At 40.8% G+C, this 23578-nt stretch overlaps 3 protein-coding genes and 1 pseudogene across 4 annotated transcripts in view; 2 read left to right on the top strand and 2 right to left on the bottom strand.

Moving 5' to 3' along the window:
• Positions 1 to 7855, top strand: part of SLC17A1 (solute carrier family 17 member 1) — a 74610-nt gene extending 66755 nt beyond the window's left edge. Inside the window, exon 12 of one of the 2 annotated variants that reach the window (XM_046005014.1) lies at positions 7837 to 7855. The gene's annotated coding sequence lies outside the window, so the exon portion shown is untranslated. Of the gene's footprint in view, positions 1 to 5975; positions 5995 to 7836 lie in introns of those variants that run through there. The other variant, XM_046005013.1, reaches the window with a different exon arrangement.
• A 9284-nt stretch (positions 7856 to 17139) lies between these two features.
• Positions 17140 to 17558, bottom strand: LOC123941183 (histone H2A type 1-H-like). The gene has a single exon (XM_046004098.1). The coding sequence runs from the start codon at positions 17524 to 17526 to the stop codon at positions 17140 to 17142; it is 387 nt and encodes a 128-aa protein (XP_045860054.1). The 5' UTR covers positions 17527 to 17558.
• Positions 17559 to 17776: 218 nt separating this feature from the next.
• LOC123942021 (histone H2B type 1-A-like) lies at positions 17777 to 18184 on the top strand. Its single transcript, XM_046005945.1, has one exon. The coding sequence runs from the start codon at positions 17777 to 17779 to the stop codon at positions 18158 to 18160; it is 384 nt and encodes a 127-aa protein (XP_045861901.1). The 3' UTR covers positions 18161 to 18184.
• Positions 18185 to 22163: 3979 nt separating this feature from the next.
• On the bottom strand, positions 22164 to 23578 carry LOC123942256 (annotated as a pseudogene).

The raw sequence follows: 23578 nt of genomic DNA, 5'->3' as shown, positions 1-23578 counted from the left end.
TTTTGTTGTAGGGATCTTAATTTTTATGTCGATAAACAATAAATTGAGAGTTATGGGCTCTCAATTCTCAACTGAGTTAGTAAATACAACTGGAAAGACACAACTCTGTGGCTCTCTTACTGCATTATATCTTTTGAATTTGGCTTGTAATTACTCTGGAATGCTGGTGATGTGGGGTGGCCAGGGGAAAGGAGTATGATTTCCTCTAGAGTAAGTGTAGAATGTTGCTTCTATTTCTTCTCTGTAGAGTGGCTTTGGAAGTAAACTAGTTGAATTAATGTTCAGTTCTGAGCAGCTTTATAAAAGTAACAGGACAATAACCAAGACGCCTTTATCATCGGTAGGTGGGGTAGAACTGTGGTCTCAGCTCCTTGGGTCGTTCTGAGCTGCAGTGGAGGGAACTGGAAGAAGGGACCCCTGGAGATGATGTCAGGGGTGCTCTGAGCTTTCCCCGCACTTGTCCTCAGAGGGGCCCACCTACCTGATGTCAGTAATGGATTTTACTACTTTCGGAGGCAATTCCCTTTGGCCTGCTCTGGGCAGTGGTCTTGGCCCTTATTAAATGTTAGGGTTTTGTCAGCTGGTACCGAAGCCTCATGAGATGGGGTCACTGGAGAGACACCCTAGAGGAGAAGCATTTTCTTGCTGGATGTGGCTGTGTACCCCCCTCCCCTTCCAGTCACCATTCCCTCCCAACCATGATCCAGGGCTACCCTGAGCTTCTCCAGAGAGGTGTGGAGCTGCACATCTCATGAACGTGGCTCTCTCAGGCCACCAGCAGAACCTTCCAGGTGGGGAGCTTTCCCTCATACCCCGGGGGTGGGGGGTGGGGGGCACTTTCCCTCATACCCCAGGGCCTGCGTTTTCAGCCACTCCGGCAAGTGCCAAGTTCTTGAAGTTTCTCTGCAACCCAGTGAGCTCCATAGGCACCTTCCCTAGTAAGGTCTGGATCCCCGTGCTTGGTCTTCCCTCCAGCCCCAGGGGTGGCAGTGGGCCCTTCCCTCTGCCCTTCCTCTGGTACTTCGAGCTCTCTTACTTCTCACTAGCTACGCCCTCCTTTCTCCGGGGCGCTGAGAGAGTAATTCTTCATGTGCAACCTTCCTCATTCAGTTCACTGTGGGGTTTCTATGTCCTGATTGGAGGGACTGATACAACCATTGACTTGTCCTTTCGCCTATTATTGGATATTGAACCTTTTGGATCATAGGTTCGATGGGGTTTTGGAATATAGGTGAGGTTTGGTGGGGTGAAGTCCGGAGGCAACAGCCAAGAAAGAATTCTTGAGACATCTTTGGTGCAAAATGGTGGTTTATTAAAGTATGAGGACAGGACCCCTGGGCAGAAAGAGCTGCTGCGCCAGGGGTGTGGGGGTGGTGATTATATACTGTGGGGTTGGGGGAGGTAAGGAAGAAGGAGGTTTTCAAAAGAACTTTCCTATGCTAAAGAGGACCTACAAGATACTGGAGGCCTTGCCATTGTCAAGTTAAGGTTCTTCTTTCCCTCTAGCAAGGTATTACCACTAAGATAGTTGGGAGATCCCTGGAAGAACGTCACATATATCCCACCGGGGAGTGGGGGCTGGGGGGGATGGCAGGGGGGTCAGCTTCTGCTTTGTCCTCTGCTTGCCTTCTGTTCTCTCCTCAGGTTGGCCTTACATGCTCATTATTTAATGTTCTCCCAGAGTTGACATCCAATCTTTAATGTGGGAAATATATTGATCCATACTGATCAGTTTTAAGCATGTTCTTCATTAGGTTTGACCCTATTATTATGTTTTCTACATAAATACAAATGAAATATATTTTTGTGTAATTTAGTTGTGGTTCCATTTTCTCTTCATATCTTCCAGAATTTTTCTGCCTCTTTGCGGGGGGAGCCCCTCAGCCAACATACACACATGTATGTGTGACAGAGAATACATGTGCTTAAAGGAGCAAATGACTTTCACAAATGTGATCATTCTTAACTATCAAATTCTGTAACTTCTTCTAATCCTAGGTTAATCCTCTTTTTTGTTTTTAAAGATTTTATTATTTATTTGGGTGGGAACGAAAGTGAGAGAGATTACAGAAGGAGAGGGAGAAGCAAGCTCCCGCTGTGCATGGAGCCCCAATTCAGGGCTCCATCCCGGGACCCCAGGATAAACAGGACCTGAGTTGAAGTCAGATGCTTAACCGACTGAGCCACACAGGTGTCCCTTAGGTTAAACCTCTTAAAGAGCTGTGGACTTTTCTTCCCTTACTACACATTTTTGTTATGTGTGCCCCAAATCTCTGTAACTTTTGGATGTGTGTGATAATTTATGGGGTATATGGATTACATTGTCTTACTTCAGAGCTTCATGGTTTAAAAAAAAGTTCTTCATGTCTGTTTGGTTTTTTTCCCTCACAGAAATGTCTTTGTCCACTTTGCTAAAATGGTCATTTCTGGTTTTTATGTCTTTTTTTTTTTAGGTGTTTGTATGCCAAGCAATAAATAAACTACTTGGAAAATTCCTTGACTAATATTTCTAAATATTAAATATTAATATTCAATATTTATATTAATATATTTATCAATATATTATTTATATAATCAATTGTTATAATATTATGGTTATATTTATTGTGTTGTGATTATAATTAATTATAATATATTAATTAATTTATATTAATATAATATTGATATTTCTAAATCACAAAGTGTCATCAAATAGTGATTATGATATAAAGAATTCATTTTGCATCTCGTCTCTTCTGAAAACTATGATATTTTGTCATCAAACATGATCTTGGACTTAAGGTTGAGATATCTTTGGCCCATATGTTACGAATACTATTAGTCTTGTTTTACTAAGTGCTTTTTTCAGTAACATAAGTAATAAGTAGGCACATATGACCTTTCAACAAATTTTGAATTTAACACCTTCTGGATCTTGATTTTTTGTTTTTTGTTTTTTTAGCGCAAATGTCACATTTCATTTGGAAGCAAAAATCCATGTTAAAAATTTCTGTTATTTTAATTTATGCTTTTATAATTTAACAATAAATAATAAAATAAAAAAGTGAACAAGAGGGCTGGGAAGGGGATATTTGATCATGACATTTTTGAGTTAGATGTAATTTTTGTGGTCTACTATTTGGAATTTCTATGTAAATTTTATACATTATACATATATATCCAATTTGTTTTCTGGAAAAAATAGACTAGTTACTATCAAGTCAATATTAAAGTACTTCATATTCAAAAATACAGCCCCTTTTCATTGAACAGTGGGCTTCAGGACATTGTATTGGAAGGCAATGAATTAAATGATTTATTTGTGTGCAACTTAAGATATAAAATGACTTCTGAAAATGAGAAGGGTATTCTGAGGAACTATAACATTCACTTGGGAAAAAAATGAAAACACTTTTAGAAACAATTTGTTAAAGTAAAGCAACCCCCAAATTTATGAAAATCTTTCTACCAAATGTCAGTAGTTAGCCTACATGTAATATTAGTGTCAGGTGGGTTGCCCGGGGGGCTCAGTCGGTTAAGCATCTGCCTTCGGCTCAGGTCATGATCCCGGGGTCCTGGGATCGAGTCCCACATCAGGCTCCCTGCTCATCGAGGAGTGTCCTTCTCTGCCCCTCCCCTGGCTCATGTGCATTCTCTCCCTTTCTCTCTCAAATAAATCTTTAAAAAAATATTAGTTGCAGATGTGCAATATAGTGACTCGCCTCTTTCATACAACACCCAGTGCTCATCACAACAAGTGCCCCCCTTCATCCCTATCATCTACTTTACCCATCCCCCACCTACCTCCACTCTGGTAACCATCAGTTGTTCTCTGGAGTTAAGAGTCTATTTCTTGGTTTGCCCCTTTTTTCTCCCTATGCTCATTATGTTTTGTTTCTAAAGTTCCACATGTGAGTGAAATCATATGATGTTTGCCTTTGTCTGACTGACTTATTTCACTTAGCATTATACACTCCAGCTTCATCCATGTCGTTGTAGATGACAAGATTTTATTCTTCTCATGGCTGAGGAATATCCCATTGTACATCCATACCACATCTTCTTTATCCATTCATCAGTCCGTTGACACTTGGGCTGTTTCCATAGTTTGGCTATTGTAGATAATGCTGCTGTAAGCATGGAGGTGAATGTATTTCCTTCAAATTAGTATTGTTTTATCCTTTGGGTAAATACCTCATAGTGCAATTGCAAGATGGTAGGGTAGTTCTATATTTGACTCTTGAACTGTTGGTGGGAATGCAGATTGATGCAGCCACTCAGGAAAACAGTATGGAGATTTCCCAAATGTTAGTTCTAAAAGAAGAATTGAGAAGTCTTTGTAGCTGCTGGTCTTACATATCAGTCCTATCCCTGCACTGCTTCCTAGTCACTTCCCTCTCAAATGAGGTTATGTCAGAGAAACTACATATACCTCTAAGTAAGAACAAGTTCAGATTTTTAATAAAATGGATTCTTTTTGACAGAGCAATATTTAAAATCTCATTAAGGAAAAATATCAGTAATGTGGCATATATTAGGTGATTCTATATTCACTGTAGCCTTAGGGACCAAGTGTGATTAACTATAATCACAGTACTGACACCTGTGGTTTCATGATACTTCTTAACCACTTGTAAGGTTGTGCTTTTTCTGTGCTTTGCCTTCTCTTCAAATCACTAATCTTTTACTTTTTTTTTCAATCGGAAGTACATTTTATGTACATAAACCTAAGACCATTTAAATATAAGATTCTTTCTCAAATTTAAAAGTTGATGACCAGTATATCAAAATTACAAGACAGAGTTGTTACATTCTAATATTTACCCAGAGCAAAACAGTCATATAATTCATTTGACCACTGTCTCAAGAGCCACATGCCAGAGCAAAATTAATTTTTATGGAGAAGAATAATTAATAAAACAGGAATAAGGACCACCTCTAGGTTCTCAATACTGTTGGTGATAAATTGAAAGGAAATATTTTGGTTAGGTATTGTACGTCCCCTATGATACATTTCCCCATGTTAATATATGCTAAGTGTCTTGGAAGGTTATTCCTGACCGGAAGATACTTGGAGAAGTTATACAGCCTTAGAGGTAAGATGGTACTTGTCATGTAGCCAGCCTCTAGTGTGGTGGTGTGGTAGCCAGCTTCTGAGATGGTGGCCCGCCTTTGAGGACCAGGTTGTAATAGATAAGTCTTTTAGTCAGAGAGTGTCAGAATATAGCAACTGACTGATTCCCAGCAACAGACTGCCATGGACCACCTTGGGGGGTACTCTGCCATGAGCCAGTTGAGCTGAAGGCTGAAAGTTGATGCACCTCCTTCTACTGCCGCTAATCCCATCACCCTGTAAGCCCAGCTCCTTACATCACTGAAAGAAAAGCCCTAAAATAAGGTTCCCCATACAGCTACTAGTAGCTACATATTTATTTTTCCTTCTCAAGCATTGTTTTGTTGTCATGATTCCAAAAGTACTTTGGTACAGTACTTTGCTCTGTTACCCTAGGGTAGCTCCACAAATGCCCTGACCAAAAAGGATGGCAGTGCTGCTCAAGACCCTGTTGGGTGGGCTCACTTCCTACCTGCATCCTCCGTGCCACGGGCATCAGGAGTTCCTCTCGGTGATAGTCTCAGTGAACTGCTTTGGGAGGCCCTTGTCCTTCCAAATCAAAGATTGTTTTTATAGAGTACTCTGAATTTATAAAAGTTGCGACAAATGGAAGTATCTCTTCATATTGTCAGTATATTGCTGGGAATCGGACAGTTGCTATGTTCTGACGCTTTCTGACTGGAAGAAGCTGCTTTATCTATTATGACCTGATCGCCAAAGGAGCGCCGCCATCTTGGAAGCTGGCTACCACACTAGGTATACAGGTAAGTCATGGGAAAGTGTGATGTTGTCTTAGAGTTGACCAGGTTACATGCTTTACTTAATAATAGTGTCTAATATTCCACAACAGGACATACAGTGGTGACAAGGACTGTTTTTGCAGGTTCACTGATGACAATGAAACTGTTACTTCACTGTTAAATATATGCCTCTTCCACTGTTGGTGGGAATGCAAGTTGGTGCAGCCACTTTGGAGAACAGTGTGGAGATTCCTCAAGAAATTAAAAATAGAGCTTCCCTATGACCCTGCAATTGCACTGCTGGGTATTTACCCCCAAAGATACAGATGTAGTGAAAAGAAGAGCCATCTGTACCCCAATGTTTATAGCAGCATTGGCCACGGTCGCCAAACTGTGGAAAGAACGAAGATGCCCTTCAACGGACGAATGGATAAGGAAGATGTGGTCCATATACACAATGGAGTATTATGCCTCCATCAGAAAGGATGAATACCCAACTTTTGTAGCAACATGGACGGGACTGGAAGAGATTATGCTGAGCGAAATAAGTCAAGCAGAGAGAGTCAAGTATCATATGGTCTCACTTATTTGTGGAGCCTAACAAAGAACATGGAGGACATGGGGAGATGGAGAGGAGAAGGGAGTTGAGGGAAGCTGTAAGGGGAGATGAACCATGAAAGACTATGGACTCTGAAAAACAACCTGAGGGTTTTGAAGGTGGGAGGTTGGGGAAGCAGGTGGTGGGCAATAGAGAGGGTACGTATTGCATGGAGCACTGGGTGTGGTACAAAAACAATACTGTTACGCTGAAAATAAACAAATAAAAAAAATAAAAATAAATATCATTTAGACATACATCATTTTATTCTGCTTCACTTTATTCTACTTCACAGATACTGTGGTTCATTTTGTTTTGTTTTTTACAAGTTTAAGGTTTGTGGCAACCCTGTGTGGAGCATGTCTCTTCGTGCCATTTTTCTATTAGCATTTGCTCACTTTGTATCTCCATTTTGGTAATTTTTGCAATATTTCAAACATTTTCTTTATCATTACATTCATTGTGGTGTCATAAATATATGACACTTGGGTTTTTTTAGTCCATTCAATAATTTTTAGAGTTTATCCCATTATCCCCAGTTTATTAAGGGTTTTTAACTTTAAAGTACCTAGAGCAAGCACTGTCAAATGTATTTTTAGTAACCATTGTTAGGAATTCAGTGCTGTAGCAGTATTGATTCACTAAGTCAGTGAATCATCTTTACGGATGCACCAGTATTGAATCATCCTTGTGTTCTGGGAGGAACCCCAGGAGGCAGTTCTCAAGACCTCCAGCTGCAGATAAGCTACTTAAAGATCATCAGAAACCAAAGTGTTCTCAAAACAGCTAAGTTTCCAAAATACATGCTGTGATTAACTGTCTTCCTTGTTCATAATGGCTGTGATTCACACAGTTCCTTTGATAAGACCTGATGCATCTTTTTGTTGAATTTATTATTTGCACATGTGATAAACACTTGAGTTTACCAGGTTGATTACATTAATTGTACTTATTTTTAGGGCTGCAAAATGTGCTCATGAGTGATCTCCTCTGTCTTTAAGTCAGACATGTGAATTTATTTCCCGGCATGTCTTTTAGCTCTGCCAAAGCAGTCTTGTGCAAAGGCACTGTTTCTGGAAAGCCTCTGAGGATTTGTTAGCTGGAATAGGTATGGGAGAGACAGTTTCTCTAATAAAAGAAGCTCTAATGAGAAAAACCAGTTAAATACCTCCATGATGCCCATGCATTTTGGTTTTAAAGATTTTTCAGCCGCAAGAGCAGAGTATTGTGAGCCCTGAGTCAGTCCCTTCTGGAAAGAGGCCATATCATCTGTTGTTGCTACTTAAATGATTGTTATTCCATAGGTCTGAGATACAAGGATTTGGAGCCTGGAGAAAATCCTTCAACTTAGGAAAGTCTATAACGGGAATAATAAGCAGATTTTATTTCCTCTCTGTTTTCTCTAGTGCAGGGAAAAGAAGTTCTTCCCATGATCTGGCCTCTCTTCTCTCAGGAAACATGTTGGGATTTGAAGCCAAAGAAAAAGTGAGTGTTAAAAGTATTCTTTTGCGTCTCCTTGTTCTGTCATTGTGTGTTTCACTTAGGGGCCACTCTCAAATGTATGGTTTTGTCAACCTTAAAAGTGAAACAACCAGTTATTTTACTGGAAAAATGGGTTTATTTGGGAGTAGAAGAGGAATTGTAATTTGGGACACGCAAGCTATGGCAAACGATAGGCAAGTCCGGAGATCGAAGGAGAGGAACATTACTGGGTAGAGAAAAGGAGGAGGTTGGAAGGGGTTTCTTTAAAGGAAAGAAAGCCCATTAGAGGAAAGTGAGAGTTCAGGGTGATAACAGCTTCTCACTGGCTGAGTTGTGGTATTTTCTTACTGGCTGAGCTTATTGCTGGGCAAAGAGAAAGTCTTCCTTCCTCCTATCCAAGTAGTAAAGTATGCTTCTTCCTGTTGGAGCAGGAGAAAATTTCTTCTGTGGAGCAGAAGAAATAAAACATCAGAGTTCCCACTTCTGGCCTCCTGACTCCATTTTTAAATGAGGTTTCCTTCACTCAGTTTCATCGTTTAGACATATATCATTTCATTCTGCTTCACTTTATTCTACTTCACAGATACTGTGGTTCATTTTGTTTTGTTTTTTACAAGTTTAAGGTTTGTGGCAACCCTGTGTGGAGCATGTCTCTTGGTGCCATTTTTCTATTAGCATTTGCTCACTTTGTATCTCCATTTTGGTAATTTTTGCAATATTTCAAACATTTTCTTTATCGTTATATTCATTATGGTGATCTGTGATCAGTGATTGCAACTCGCTGGAGGCTCAGATAATGGCTAGCATTTTTAAGAAATATTTTTAAGCATGATACGCTCTAGTTCCATCCACGTCGTCGCAAATGGCAAGATTTCATTTCTTTTGATGGCTGCATAGTATTCCGTTGTGTATATGATGGGGAGGGCACGTTTTGCATGGAGCACTGGGTGTTGTGCAAAAAGAATGAATACTGTTACGCTGAAAAAATTAATAAAAAGGGAAAAAAAATATTTTTAAAATTAAGGTACATTCATGGGGGGTTTTTTAGCCATAATGCCACCTATTAGAAAAGAAGAGTTTCCCTTAAATTTTCTGTATTTTCCTTCCTCTTCATCCAACTACCTCAGCATTCTTCTAATCCTAGCTTGGAGACCAAAGCAAGAGTCATTTCTTTTTTCTTAACACCCAGTGTAGGAAAGTCAGGCATAGCCTGAGACTCTGTGTTAGTACTTTCTGCTTCAGCCATTTACTTGAAAGTCTTGATTGGGTTCAATGCCCCATATTCCTCTCTCTCCCACTCTGATTTTCACTTCTCTTTGAATGAAACATAAGGGTGAAGAGCAAAGACATCAGTATTTTTGCTACAAAAGAGGAGGGACAGAATTAAGGGCAGATGCACTAATTTTCTGTTATGCTAGCACATGGGGGGTGGAACTTCCCATGGGCAGAGTTAGTTTTGGCTTTGATTTGTCAGATACAGTCTCTTGCAAGAGACAGAAGTCAAACTGAATAGCATTTTTTAAAAGAAGGGCCAAAAGCAAAGGGGAGATTTAGTGCTAAGTAGTCTGGGGCGCTCAAAATTTAAGGGCCTTTGGAACTCAGTGGCTGGGATTGGTTGTCAAGGCTGCTTTCTTTCTTCCTCTCCCCAGACACCCCAAACCCATTTTTCTTGTTCCCTTTCATTTCACTTTTCAATCTTCTGAGAGCCAGGAGACCTTCCTCAGCAGCTCCAGAGCTTTATTCACAGCTCCATAAAAGAAAGAAAAAGTGTGTTCAAGGGGCAGAGCTGAAAAATCTCAGGAAGTTCTTTCATTAGATCAGCTCAGGCTGTGTTCCCACCTTTGGGGTAACTGTGACCCAGGACCCAGGACCCAGGACAGTAGTTCTACTGGCTGAAAAGTTGGGGGTGGGCACTTATCTTTTGGCAATGACTGTCCCAGACTTTTTCAAGTCAGTGCCCTACCCTGCCTTGAAATCAACTTAGTGGGCACCTAGAGCTTTTTTTTTTTTTTTTTTATGGAAAAGGTTAGAACAGGATTTAAAAATCTAATGACAATCGAAGTTTCAAGTAAAACCGGTTCTCACAGAGTAACTTACAGGAAACCTATCAAGAAAACATAATTAAATGGGTTGACTTATGGAAATATATATGGTTCTTGGGAATCTGGCCACAGCTCACTCTCTGAAATTGGGCACACACCTTTGAAAAAGAGCCTTTGATGTTTGCTTTGCTGTTGTGTCCTTTCCCAGGAGTGCATATTACTCGCTGGGCTTTTACTAACTGAAGACTTGGATCGCACTTGCCTCTGTGGTGGTGGCCCTTGGTGTTCCTGGATGATGGACAGACTGCCATCCCTGCCCGGCGCTGGGCTGGCAGCTGCCAGGTCGGCCAGCTCCTGAGTCCACCTTCCTCCCCACAGGCTCGCCGCTTGCCAGCCCCGGAGGAAACACGGTGCACCTGCTCTCAGCCTGGTCTACTTACTTCTTCCCACCTTCAAAAACAGGGAACAGAAATGAGAGCACTTCAGGCACAACTAAAGGGAAGGGTCCTCCAGTCACTGCACTGGGGCATGTTCTGATTGGCTGAGGTCACCTAGGCTACTGTCCAACCAGAGAGTCGAACGGGGCTGTTCGGCTTTGACCTACAGTCTGTTATTACCGTTCGTCCAATCAGACATGGCTATGTCAAACTCATTTGAATACACGGACTGTAAAGGAACCCCTTACTCCAAGTCCGGGAAAGTCATAAGTCTTCCTTAGAGGCCGAGTGTGTTCCTGTTGTTGATCATCTAGGGGGTTTTCCTGAGTCTCTAGGGAAGGCAGTGGGAATGTGAGGACTGTAAACGGGAGTTTTGTTTGTTGGGCAATATCCTAAAGCAGCTTGGCTCTGAAGTTCAGCGATGGTCGTGGACGTTGTTTCTCCTGGGGAACCTGGGTGATTGGGGAGTCATGCTTCTTCTGCGGTCCTGGGGGCGTGTTGGGCAGTCTCACTGGAAGCAGAGGCTTTCTTCAGACCTTGAAGTTTTCATCAGATGGCTATTTCCTTGTGATGTCCACCAAGGACACCAGCTGGAAGTGAGCATTAATATACACTCAATAATTCTGTTTTGAAATGTCCTGTAAATGAAATCCAACCATATTTTTACTCTGCAAAATTCCGCAGAGGTGGATTTAGGGCATTGCGTGTGTCAGTAGCTCTTCCTTTTTATTGCTCAATAGTATTCCGTGGTAGGGATAGATAACAGCTGGTTTAACATTCACCTTTTAAAGGACATTCTAGCTTTTCCGACTATTACAGAATAAACAAAAATAAACCACCAAAACCCTGCTGTGAACATAGAAGTCTTTGTGTAAACGTCAGTTTTCATTTCACTGGGATGAGTGCTCACTACCGGAAGTATGGGATCATATGGTAATACCTTTCGCATTTTAAGAAATACCTTTCGCAATTTAAGAAACTGCCAAGAAATTTTACAAAGTGACGATAACATTTTGTTTTCTCACTAGCAATATATGAGACATGGAATTTCTCTACATTTGTGCCAGCAATCGATGTTGTCACTATTCTTTATTTTAGTTGCCTGATAGGTATATATTGATATCACATCAGAGTCTTAATTTGCATATCCCTAGTGGTTATTAATGTTAATGTTTATTAATTTCTGTGATATGTCCCTTAGTGACTTTTGCCCATTTTTAAAATGGGATAGTTTTTTGGGGGGGAGGGGGGTGGGTTGTTTGTTTTTTACTATTGAGCTTGGAAAAGTTTTTATATATTCTAAATGTAAATTTGTCATATTTATAGTTTGCAGATATATTCTTTATATCTATAGCTTGTCGTTTTAATTTTTACAAACATTTTTACTTTTGATGACATTTACCAATTTTTTTTTCTCTCCTGGATGATTTTGGTTTCATGTTTAAGAACTTTTTGTGTAGCTCTAGATCCCAAAGATTTTTCCTCCTTTCTAAAAGGTTCATGGTTTTACATTTTACAGTTGAATCTACCATCAGTTTCAAGTGAATTTTTGTGGAAGGTGTGATGCTTAGGTTAAGTTTCCTATTTTTGCCTATTGGTCTGGCATTGTTTGTTTAAAAGGTTATTCTTCCTCCTTTAAATTTCTTTTTCATCAGTGTCAAAAGCTAGGTAGCCCTACCTGTGTTGGACTATTTGTGGGTTCTCTGTTTTGGTCTATTAATCTATTTATCTATCCTTTTCCTATTACTACACAGTCTTAATCACCATATTATATAATAAGCTTTGAAACTGGGAAGAGTGATTCCTCCCACTTTATTCTTTCTTTTCAAAACTGATATTATAGTTCTTTTACATTTCAGTTACTAAGTTTTAGGATTTTTGGTTTTGGTTTGGTTTTGTTTTGTAGGGTCCTTGTGATTTTCCACATGGACAATCCCATCATCTTCAAATAAGAGTTATATTTATTCTTTTCAAATCCATGTGCCTTTATTTTCTTTTGTGCTCTTCAGAAGTTGAATGTAATGGTGAAAATGAATATCTTTGCCTTGGTCCTGATCTTATGGGGAGGTACTGACTCTCTTTTCATTAATATGATGTTATCTGTAGGATACTTGTAGAGGTCGTTTATCACACTAAGGAAATTCTATTACTACTCTGTTGAGAGTTTTTAGTCAGGAAAGCATAGTGAATTTTGTCAAACACTTTCTCAGCATTCATTACTATGGTTATAGTGTTCTTCTTTATACTGTCAATATGGTAGATTACATTGATTAATTTTGAATATTGAACCTGTCTTGCATTCCTTGATCTTTATACACTGTTGGACTTGATTTGCTATTATTGTTGCTTTTCCGTCTTCATAGGGATATTGATCTGTAATTTTATTTTATACTGCTTTTATATGATTTTAGTATTGAGCTAATTTTAGAATCATAAATTTAGTTGGGAATTATTTTTTCTTTAATTTTTCTGAGAGACTGTATAAAATAAGTGCTATTTCTTCTTTAAACATTTGGTAGAATTCTTCAGTGAAACCATCTAGGTCTTCAGATCTTATTTGAGTGAAGGTTTTTGTTACTATTTCCATTTCTTTAAAAGTTATAAGAATATTCCGTTTTTCTAATTTGTCTTGGATAAATTCTTCTAGTTTGTGGTTGCCTGCAGTATTCCCTTATTATCATTTTAATGATCTGTTATACACCCCTGTTTTATTTCTGAGATTTGTAATTTCTCTCTTTTATTATCAGTCTTGATAGAGCTTCTCAATTGTATTGATTTTTTTAAAACATTGTTGCCATGGTTTTTCTATTGGTTTTTTTTGTTTGTTTGTTTGCTTTTAATCTCATTGAGTTCTCTCTCTCTCTCTTTTTTTTTTTTTTTTGATTGATTGATTGATTTTAAAGAGAGAGAGAGCAAGAGCAGGAGAGACAGAGGGAGAGGGAGAGAAAAACTCAAGCAGACTCCATGCTGAGTGTGGAGCCAGCTTGGGGCTGGATCTCTTTGACTCTTGACAACACGACCTGAGCTAAAACCAAGAGTCAGATGCTTAACTGACTATGCCACTCAGGTGCCCTGAATCCTTTTTTTATCTTTATTTCTTTCTTGCATTGAATTTATTTTGCTCTTCTTTTTCTATACCTTTATGTGGAAGTTTGTAGTAATGATTTGAGAACTTCCTCCTCTTCCATGACCATTTAGTGCTAGATTTCCCTCTCAGCATGACTTCAACTGCATCCTATAAAAATTTTTTAAATTAATTAATTAATTTGACAGGATGAGGGACACAAGCAGGGGTAGTGGGAGAGGGAGAAGCAGACTTTCCGCTTAGCAGAGAGCTTGATATGGGGCTCGATCCCAGGACCCTGGAATCATGACCTGAGCCAAAGGCAGACGCTTAATGACTGAGCCACCCAGGTGCCCCCCAAAATTTTTAAAGTAAACTTTATTTTGAGATATTGTAGATTCACCTGCAATTGTAAAAAATATTACAGATACCGTGTAGCATTTACTCAGTTTCCCCAAAATGTACATCTTGCAAAACTTGGTACAGTATCACCACCAGGATGTTGATGTTGAGATAATCAATATGGCAATCCGTAATGGCAAGGATCCCTCATATTTTCCTTTTTATAGCACAGACACTTCTCTATCACCCACACTCCCTCTTGACTCTTGGGCCACTAATACAGTTTCTGTTTCTTTATGTCATTTCAAGAATGTTATGTAAAATGAATTATATAGTAGGTAATCTTTTGGAGTTTTGTTTTTTAAAGAATAGACTTTGTGGGCATCTGGGTGGCTCAGTTGTTAAGCATCTGCCTTCCACTCAGGTCATGATCTCAGGGTCCTGGGATCGAGTCCCACATTCACCTCCTTGCTCAGTGGGGAGTCTGCTTCTCCCACTATCCCTCCCCCCTCTCATGATCTCTCTCTCACACACTCTCTCAAATAAATAAATCTTTTAAAAAAATTAAAAATGGACTTTATTTTTATTTTTTTATTTTTTTAAATATTTTATTTATTTATTTGACAGACAGAGATCACAAGTAGGCAGAGACGCAGGTGGAGGGAGAGGAGGAATCAGGCTCCCTGTCAAGCATAGAGCCCAATGCGGGGCTCGATCCCAGGACCCTGAGATCATGACCCGAGCAGAAGGCAGAGACTTTAACCCACTGAGCCACCCCGACGCCCCTGGCCTTTATTTTTAAAAGCAGTTTCAAGTTGACAGAAAAATTGGGCAGAAAGTGCATATACCTAATATACTTCCTCTGCCACTGTGTTAGTGTGGCACATTTGTTACAATTAATGAATCCCTATTGGTATATTATTATTAATGAAAATCCATAATTTATATTAGCATTCACTCTGTGTTGTGCAGTTAGTTCTGCAGGTTTTGACAACTGCTTAAAATCACATACCCACCATATAGTATTACAGAGAATGGTTCCCTTGTCCTAAAAGTCCTCCATGCTTCATCTCTTCATCCCTGCCCCCTCTTACCAGCAAAGCCTGACAACCACTGGTCTTTCTTACTGTTTTGCCTTTCCCGGGTGTTATTAGACTCATGTAGTACGTCATCTTTTCAGACTGGCTTCTTCACTTTATCACTGAATAAAACTTCCTTTTATGGATGTACCATAGTTTATTTATCCAGTCATCTATTGAACTGTACTGTGACTAAAACTGCTTTAAACATTTGGGAGGTATGCACACACACACATAATCTTAGATAGATGTATCACAATTTCTGGATCAAATAGTAAGCAAATGTTTACTTTTATAACCAACTGTGTCTTTCAAAGTGGCTGTCCCATTTTTTCACTACAACCAGCAATGAACAGTAGTTCTCTGTTACTTCAGCTCCTAACCAGCATTTGGTGGTGTCAGTGTTTTGGATTTTGGTCATTCGGGTCAGTGTATAATGGCATCTCATTGTGGTTTTAATTTGAAATTACCTAAAAACATATGATATTGAACACCTTTTCATGTGTTTATTTGCCATCTGTATATCCTTATGGTGAAATGCCCATTTACGTTTTCATCCATTTCTTAAGTGGATTGTTGACTAGTTTCTTACTGTTGAGTTTTGGGAGTTCTTTATATATCCTAAATACTAGTCCTTTGTAAAATACGTGCTTTGCCGCTAGTTTCTTTGAGTCTATAGCTTGTCTTTGCAATCTCTTAAAAGAGAGTATTAGTTTCTTATGTCTGCTATAACAAATCATAAACTGAGGGTTTAAAACAGAAATTTATTCTTGTATATTTCTGGCAGGAAGAAGTCAAAATCAAGTGATAACAGAACTGGTTCCTTCTGGGTGCTTAGGGAGAGAATTTGTCCCATGCTTCCCTCCTGGTTTCTGGTAGCTTCCAGGAATCTTTAGTGTCTCTTGGTTTGTAGCCATATAACTTCTTTTCTTTTTTTTAAAGATTTTATTTATTTATTTGACAGAGAGAGCTCACAATTAGACAGAGAGGCAGGCAGAGAGAGAGAGAGAGGAGGGAAGCAGGCTCCCCGCCGAGCAGAAAGCCCAATGTGGGTCTCGATTCCAGGACCCTGGGATCATGACCTGAGCCGAAAGCAGAGGCTTTAACCCACTGAGCCACCCAGGCACCCCATGTAGCCATATCACTTCTAATAACTGCCTTCGACTTTCACATGATCTTCCCTTCTCTTTGGTTTCTTATAACCAGTTATTACTGGATTTAGGCTCCACCTGGGCCCTTAAGATAATACAAGATCCTAAATTGCCCAAAAAGAACACAGATAGCAGCCTAGAATCTAAGCAGAACCTGAATGGCTGGGATTAAGGAGGATCAAAAGAAAGGTGTTAGGAATAAAATTATTTATATCATGTAGGATTTAATTTGTCTGTGATAACAAAGGGAGAGGAGATTCATCTGGGAAACCCAAATTTTCCTACTAGATTTTAAAGAGAAAATGGTCAGTGATCTAATAATATTGTGATCTTCCAATGAAGGCAACAAATTTACTTCTTATTTCCAGCATTGTGTTATTTGGGTGCCATTCTTATATGATGGTCATATATTATTTGTTGATTAACATACTGGTGAGTTTAGTTGGACTGTGTAAGAATGTATAGTTTAAGACGGGAAGATAGTCACATGTCAGTTTTATTTCTATTAGGTAGAATGTTCAATGTGGTCCAGTTCTGATAAATTTCAGGATTTTAGAGGGCTCATGGGGCAAGAGAAGAAACCATAAGTGACAGACTAGCCTATCTCAGTACCGTCTTATGGATTCTAGCAGCAGAGGGTAAGATTGGGTTAATGACCTCAAGGAACTGAGTCTCAATGTTCTGATGATCCACAAAGGCCCAAAAGGCCAGTCATCCCCCTTATTTGGTGCTAAATTTGTTGTCACAACAGCCCTAATCTAAGTTTGCTCCACCAAGGAGAGGCACTTCTGCCCCAAGAGCCTGCCAGATGGCTGTTCTGTGTACTCTGGAGGGCTAAAACAGTTTCGTTGGAAAAATTACTGCACATTAAGGCGAACTGCTTCACAGGCCATGGTCACCATTAACTAGATAATTTTCCGCGTCCTGTTAAAAAGAGTTGTGGTCAACTAAATCCGTATTTATTGCAGGTGAATCCGTTACTGTACTTTGTTAACTTTTTTGTAAATCTAAACTCTCTCAGAAAATGTGAATGGATATGAAAAGAGCTTTTGGTTCAGTTTGGGTTTGTTTTCACTCGCGAAGCTTTACTGTTTCTGAGGTTATTACTTGCACTAGACTTTATGAGGGTGGCTCTCGGTCTTCTTGGGCAGCAGCACGGCCTGGATGTTGGGCAGCACGCCGCCCTGCGCGATGGTGACGCGGCCCAGCAGCTTGTTGAGCTCCTCGTCGTTGCGGATGGCCAGCTGCAGGTGGCGCGGGATGATGCGCGTCTTCTTGTTGTCGCGCGCCGCGTTGCCCGCCAGCTCCAGGATCTCGGCCGTCAGGTACTCGAGCACGGCCGCCAGGTACACGGGCGCGCCGGCCCCGACCCGCTCCGAGTAGTTGCCCTTGCGGAGCAGGCGGTGCACGCGGCCCACCGGGAACTGCAGACCCGCCCGCGACGAGCGCGTCTTGGCCTTGGCGCGCGCCTTGCCGCCCTGCTTCCCGCGACCCGGCATAGCTTAAGAACAGTTGTATGATAACGGAGAAAATTTCCGTCAGGCCAGGTACCAGGCCTATTTATTTGATTGGCTGATAGTCTACCAATGAGAGGATGTTCCTGGAATCATCTCACTTTAAAACAAGCCACTACCCATTGACCAATCGGATGTTGGCTGCCCAATGCGTCATTGGGCGCTGCGCCTATAAATACCACACTTGGCTTCCCCGAGTGCCAGTTGTTGGCCACATTGGAGCTATTTACCAGCCATGCCAGAGCTGACTTCGAAGGGTACGACCATTTCCAAGAAAGGTTTCAAGAAAGCAGTAACAAAAACTCAGAGAAAAGAAGGGAAAAAGCGTAAGAGATGCCGCAAAGAGAGCTATTCCATTTACATCTATAAGGTGCTGAAGCAGGTGCACCCTGACACCGGCATCTCGTCCAAGGCCATGGGCATCATGAACTCGTTCGTCAACGACATCTTCGAGCGCATCGCGGGCGAGGCGTCCCGCCTGGCGCACTACAACAAGCGCTCGACCATCACGTCCCGGGAGATCCAGACGGCCGTGCGCCTGCTGCTGCCCGGGGAGCTGGCCAAGCACGCCGTGTCCGAGGGCACCAAGGCCGTCACCAAGTACACCAGCTCCAAGTAAAAGGACTCCAGTCACTAGACAAGCTTTAGAACCCAAAGGCTCTTTTAAGAGCCACCCACACTTTACAAAAGACTGTAGGCTCTTCCTAGTTAAGTATGTGGGTAGGTGTTCTGACTAGGAAACTGCTGGTGTAACAAGCAAATAGATTTCTTGGTCCATTTTGCCAGTTTCACTTTGCTCACACCGTATCTTTGAGAAATAATGAGGTCTCACCGGAGTGGTTGCATGACTATCTTAATACTAAACACCTAACTGGATTCTTTATGCATTTACAGCATTTTCAGCGAGACTTTATATCCAGCTGAAATTCAGAGAAGGGAATCCTTTGAACAGAAAAAAATTCCAGTAATGTGGATCTCCCCGTGTCCTCAGGGAGATCCTTCCATGGGCCATGAGAGCCATAAGGAATATGGCTTCCCTTTCTCTAAAAAATCTTAGTTTTAAATGCTTTGTATCAGATAACAGTGAAAGCCTGGAGCTGTGGACAGAATTTACAGACCTTAAGATCGTCTAGTATGGGAGCATTAGTTAACAGCTGCTTTACTTCCTCTTTACATTGGCTGTGGTGTGTAAAAAAAAATTCTTTGGGTCAGGCTAGCTGCCCATAAGCTGCTGATATTTGAGGCCCAATGCCCAGAATTTCTTGGTCTGATTTTATCTGAACACTTATTGTGGTTTCTAAACTGGCTACATATCAAGAGCAGGTTGACAGGAATGTGGACATTTTGCCGTGCCAACTAATTCACACTGGAGCCTGATAATTGGCTAACCCCAATCAACTGGCAAACGAGTAACATTAATGCATTCACTCTTTTTTTGCATCATTTATTACAAGTTATAATAGGGCCAATTGTTTTTTATATTGTGATTGGATCATTAAATTGTGTTTGTGCCGTGTACTACTGGGCTCAAATACCACGATGTTCCAAATCGGGTCATACAGAATTTATCAAAATAGGATGCCCAGTAATCATGGCAGAAGACTTTGAGTACAAGATCTAATCTGTCATAATTATCTGGACTCTTCTGAGAGAGCCCACAAGCATTTTAAAAAATCAGTGAAAAGGGCCATGGAAATTGACCAAAAAAAGAAGGAATCAAATTATTATGACTACTTCCCAGAAACCTGTGGTTCGGCTAGAATCCTCAGTTTGACTCTTAATTTCTAGTTTCTTCCTTTTTTTAGAAAGATTTAATGTATATACATCTTCTTTACAAGAAATAAAAATAAAAATAAAAACAAACTGAAATGCCATTTAGTTGAATACGTATAGTAAAAATTCATAGGAAAAAAGTGTCACATGCCCCTGCAGAACCTCTGAATGCCTTAGCCGGGAGTCCTTGAAGGAGGTAATAGATGGAACATCTGTGCCACATTGTATGGGAAGGGGGCATCATCTCCAGTCAGGGGTCCCAGCTGCCCTAATAAGACCTTATGAAACAGCAGGTATCTGCACAGCTCCCGAATCCTGATCAACTCTGGAGCTGAGAAGTTTTGATTTTCAGGCTGGTTCTTTCCCTTAGCAGCATGTATTTAAGATTTATCCATTTTTGTTATGTGGATTACGATATTGATCCTTTTTAATAATGAATAACTCTATTGTGTGGATAGACCAACTGTGCTTGATCTAAAAATCTATGGCAGACTCACAGATCTCTATCTGCAGTCTAGGGCTCTCCTTGAATTCCATTTACATATTTCAAGGGATCTTGGTTGCTTCCACTTTTTAGCCATTGTAAGTAAAGTTGTAAGTATTTGTGTGCAGGTTTTATATTGACATAACTTTTGAAACAGTTGGGTAAAAATTACCAGGAGCACAATTTCTGGGCTGTCTGTTTTGCTTTATAAGGAACTGTTAAACTGTCTTCCAAACTGGCTGTGCCACTCAGCATTCTCACGAGCAGGGACTGAATGAGAATTCTTGTTGTTCCAAACCCTCATCAGCATTTGGCAATGTCACGTTTTGGATTTAGCCATTCTAATAATGGGTGTGTAATAGCTCATTGTTTTAATTTGCATTTCCCTAATAACAGTTATGTTGAGGATCTTTTGAAATGCTTATTTGCCATCTGTAGATCTTTTTGGTGAGATGTCTGTCCAGATCTTTTGCCTATTCTTTAATTGGGTTGATTTTCCTACTGTTGAGTTTCAGGCATTTCTTAAAATATATTCTAGGTACAAGTCCTTTATCATATAGATGATTCGCAAATATTTTCTCCATCTGTGGCCTGTCTTTTCATTCTCTTACCCAGGGTCTTTAGCCGAGCTTACATTTTTAATTTCAAAAATGTCCAACAGAAATATAATGCAAGCCACAAACATTGGCCATATATGTCACTTGAAACTTTCCAGCAGCCACATTTAAAATAGAAAAAAGAGGGGCGCCTGGGTGGCTCAGTGGGTTAAAGCCTCTGCCTTCGGCTCAGGTCATGATCCCGGGGTCCTGGGATTGAGCCCCACATCGGGCTCTCTGCTCCGCAGGGAGCCTGCTTCCTCCTCTCTCTATGCCTGCTTCTCTGCCTGGTTGTGATTTCTCTCTGTCAAATAAATAAAAATATAAAAAAAAATAAAATATTGGAAAAATAAAATAAAATAAAAAATAAAATAGAAAAAAGAAATTAGTGAAATTATGTTTAATCAAATATTTTAGTTAATCCAATATACCAAAAATGTATAATTTCAGCATGTAATAAAGATAAAATTATGATAATTTGCATTTTAAAGAATTAGGTCTGTGAAATCCAATGTGTATTTTACACTTATAGCATGTCCTAGTTCAGACTTGCAACATTTCAAGTGCTCAGTAACGACGTATGGCTAGTGACTACCATATTGGACACTAAACTCACTCTAGGTAGCCAAAACCACACCCCTTGCTCTAAACACCTGTGGCAGACTCACAGATTTATATCTGCAGTCTAGGGCTCCCCTTGAATTCCAAACCAGTAAATTCAACTGCTTTCTCAACATCGCCATTCTGACATTAACAGTCACCTCAAAATTCTCTCCACAAGGGTTTGCAGTCTCGACAGTGTTTTCAATTTTATGGTTCATGGTATCCACGGTGCCATCCCATTCACGTGGTTGTCCAAGCCAGAGATGAGGTATTTTTTCCTTGTTCAGTCTCCACTTCAATCTATCTACAAGATATATCCATTTTATTTCCGGTATATTTTTGTTATCTGGCTACTTTTCCCCATCTCCACTGCTGCCATTTTTGTCCAGACCCTGTCATCTATCTCACACCTAAATTACTGTCCCTAGCTAGCCTCACTGTTCTTAATCTTGTTTCCATAAAATCCATTCTCCACTCAGTTGGCAGAGTAATGAATACTACATAGCAAACAGACCAGTCACATTAGCTAGACCTGTGGCTTTGTTGCCATTGGAAATCACAGCCATATTCCTAGCTCTTAACCATGGTTACAGATCTCTCAAAATATTAATACCCATGAGAACCTCAAAATATTATAATTGTTATTTGCTATTTCAAGTGCAAATAAAAAAGCACAAATATTACTACATCAAACATTTTGAAAACTGTTTCAATCTGGCATTATTTTATTATTAAAGCTCATATTTGAGACCTCCTGGGTGGTGGAGTCAGTTAAGCATCCAGCTGTTGGTATTGGCTCATAATCTGGGGTCCAGAGATCAAGCCCCATGTCAGTGTCCACATTCAGTGTGAAGTCTGCTTAAGACACTCCTACTCCTTCTGCCCACCTCGGGCTTCACATGGCCCTCCATTCCACATCTCTGTGTCTGCGATGTCCTCCTCCTTTCCCTTATAAGGGTACCTTAAATCCAGTTGATTCCATCTCAAGATTCTTAATTACCTCTTAATGATACCCTATTTCCAAACAAGGTCACATTCATAGGTATGAGGGGTTAAGACTGTATATATCCTTTTACAGAGCAAAACTGAACCCATTACACATCGCAAACTAACAGATTGCTCCTAAGGTTTAGCTTAACATTGATGCCCACAAAATTTACCTCATTCTATCTGGGCTGAAGTGATTGATTGACTGACCGATGAATGGGGAAAATAACTCTTTTTTTTTTGTCTGGCGTTGGCAGGCATCCAGTCTCAGAACCTCTAGATTGTTTCTTGGTGCCAATGGGCTTGGTGACCTTGAGCATGGTGAAGTACGTGGTCTGACTCAGGGGCTGGCACTTGTCCACTGTGATGATGTTACTGATCTGGGCATCTGTAAAGCCGGAGGGCAGGTATAGGACATGTTCTTATGGTGTTTCTCTGAGTAGCTGTGCTTTCAGATGTGGTGGCGGCAGTCTTGCTGGATAACTGGTGGTCCTGTCCCTCTTCATCTTGGTCACCATACCAAACACAGTCCACCCTCAGATGGCGACATTGCTGGTAAAGGGGCATCTCTTGTCAATGTAGGCAGCCTCAGTGACCTCCTTAGGCACCTTGAAACCCAGACCGATGTTCCTATAGTATCATGGGAGCTTCTCCTTGCCAGTTTCTCCAAGCAGGACCTTCTTAGTTTGAAAGATTTTTGGCTGTTGTGAGTAGGCACGCTCACTCTGAACGTCCGCTGTCTTCCTGGTCACCTGAGGAAAAGCTGAACTGAAGTAATTTAGACTAAATTATAGACCACACAAAGCCTTTTGGGGGCACCGAATTATCTCCCTCATTCATAACTAATTGAGACCTTGTGTTTGTGTGTACCTCACTCCACAAGAAAGGAGACACAAGAAGAGAAAGCTCCTCCTCCGTCTTGTCCTCTTACACACACATATTCATTCATTGAGCAAATGTGTGAGGACCAGAGGGAAAAGAAACACAATTTTAAAATCCTTTTTGGAACACAAAGAGTAACAACAAAATGCAGCCACTTTCTCTGACTGGCCTCCATTCAAGGAAGAGCGATGCGGGCCTGCCGGGGCAGTAGAGTAAGGACTTACGTGGGTCTGGCTCGTTGTGGCCCCGCTCCCCAGGAGGGTTTCCCTTGCCGCACACACCTCACAGTCCCATCCGAGATGGGACTGGGAAGTTTCTCTTTTGAGAGTTGCACCAGCAGAGGTCTTTCTCCTGTTCTGGGTTCAGAGAAATTATGGTAGCTTGAGGGCAATGGCAGCATCCGGGTCTCTCAACAGGCTTGGGTGCTCTGTCCATTTTCCAACCCTCACCTGGCACTCCTTGTGTTTTCTGCTCTGTGGCATAACAACGCCACAGCCTAGAATTAGGGAGAGAGAGGGAAGACCTTCCCTGCTTCCAGGGCAAATCCCAACAGGTAGTCATTGCTGGTGATGTCGGGGTGGAGTAAACGGCTAGAGGGGCTTAGGGAGGGGCGCACCTTCAGGATCTGCTCTCTCCAGTTCCCGACCCCAACCTCACTGTATTTAAAGCCGAGCCGGAGCTCTGCTGTGACGCTTTCCTCAGAAAATTCCAT

The sequence above is a fragment of the Meles meles genome, chromosome 5, assembly GCF_922984935.1.
Source record: "Meles meles chromosome 5, mMelMel3.1 paternal haplotype, whole genome shotgun sequence".
Taxonomy (NCBI): domain Eukaryota; kingdom Metazoa; phylum Chordata; class Mammalia; order Carnivora; family Mustelidae; genus Meles; species Meles meles.
This window is presented reverse-complemented; position numbering and strand designations above follow the sequence as displayed.

Bases quoted from the DNA above. Each gene is read 5' to 3' on its own strand.
- LOC123941183 (XM_046004098.1), bottom strand. From the start codon at position 17,526: ATGCCGGGTCGCGGGAAGCAGGGCGGCAAGGCGCGCGCCAAGGCCAAG.
- LOC123942021 (XM_046005945.1), top strand. From the start codon at position 17,777: ATGCCAGAGCTGACTTCGAAGGGTACGACCATTTCCAAGAAAGGTTTC.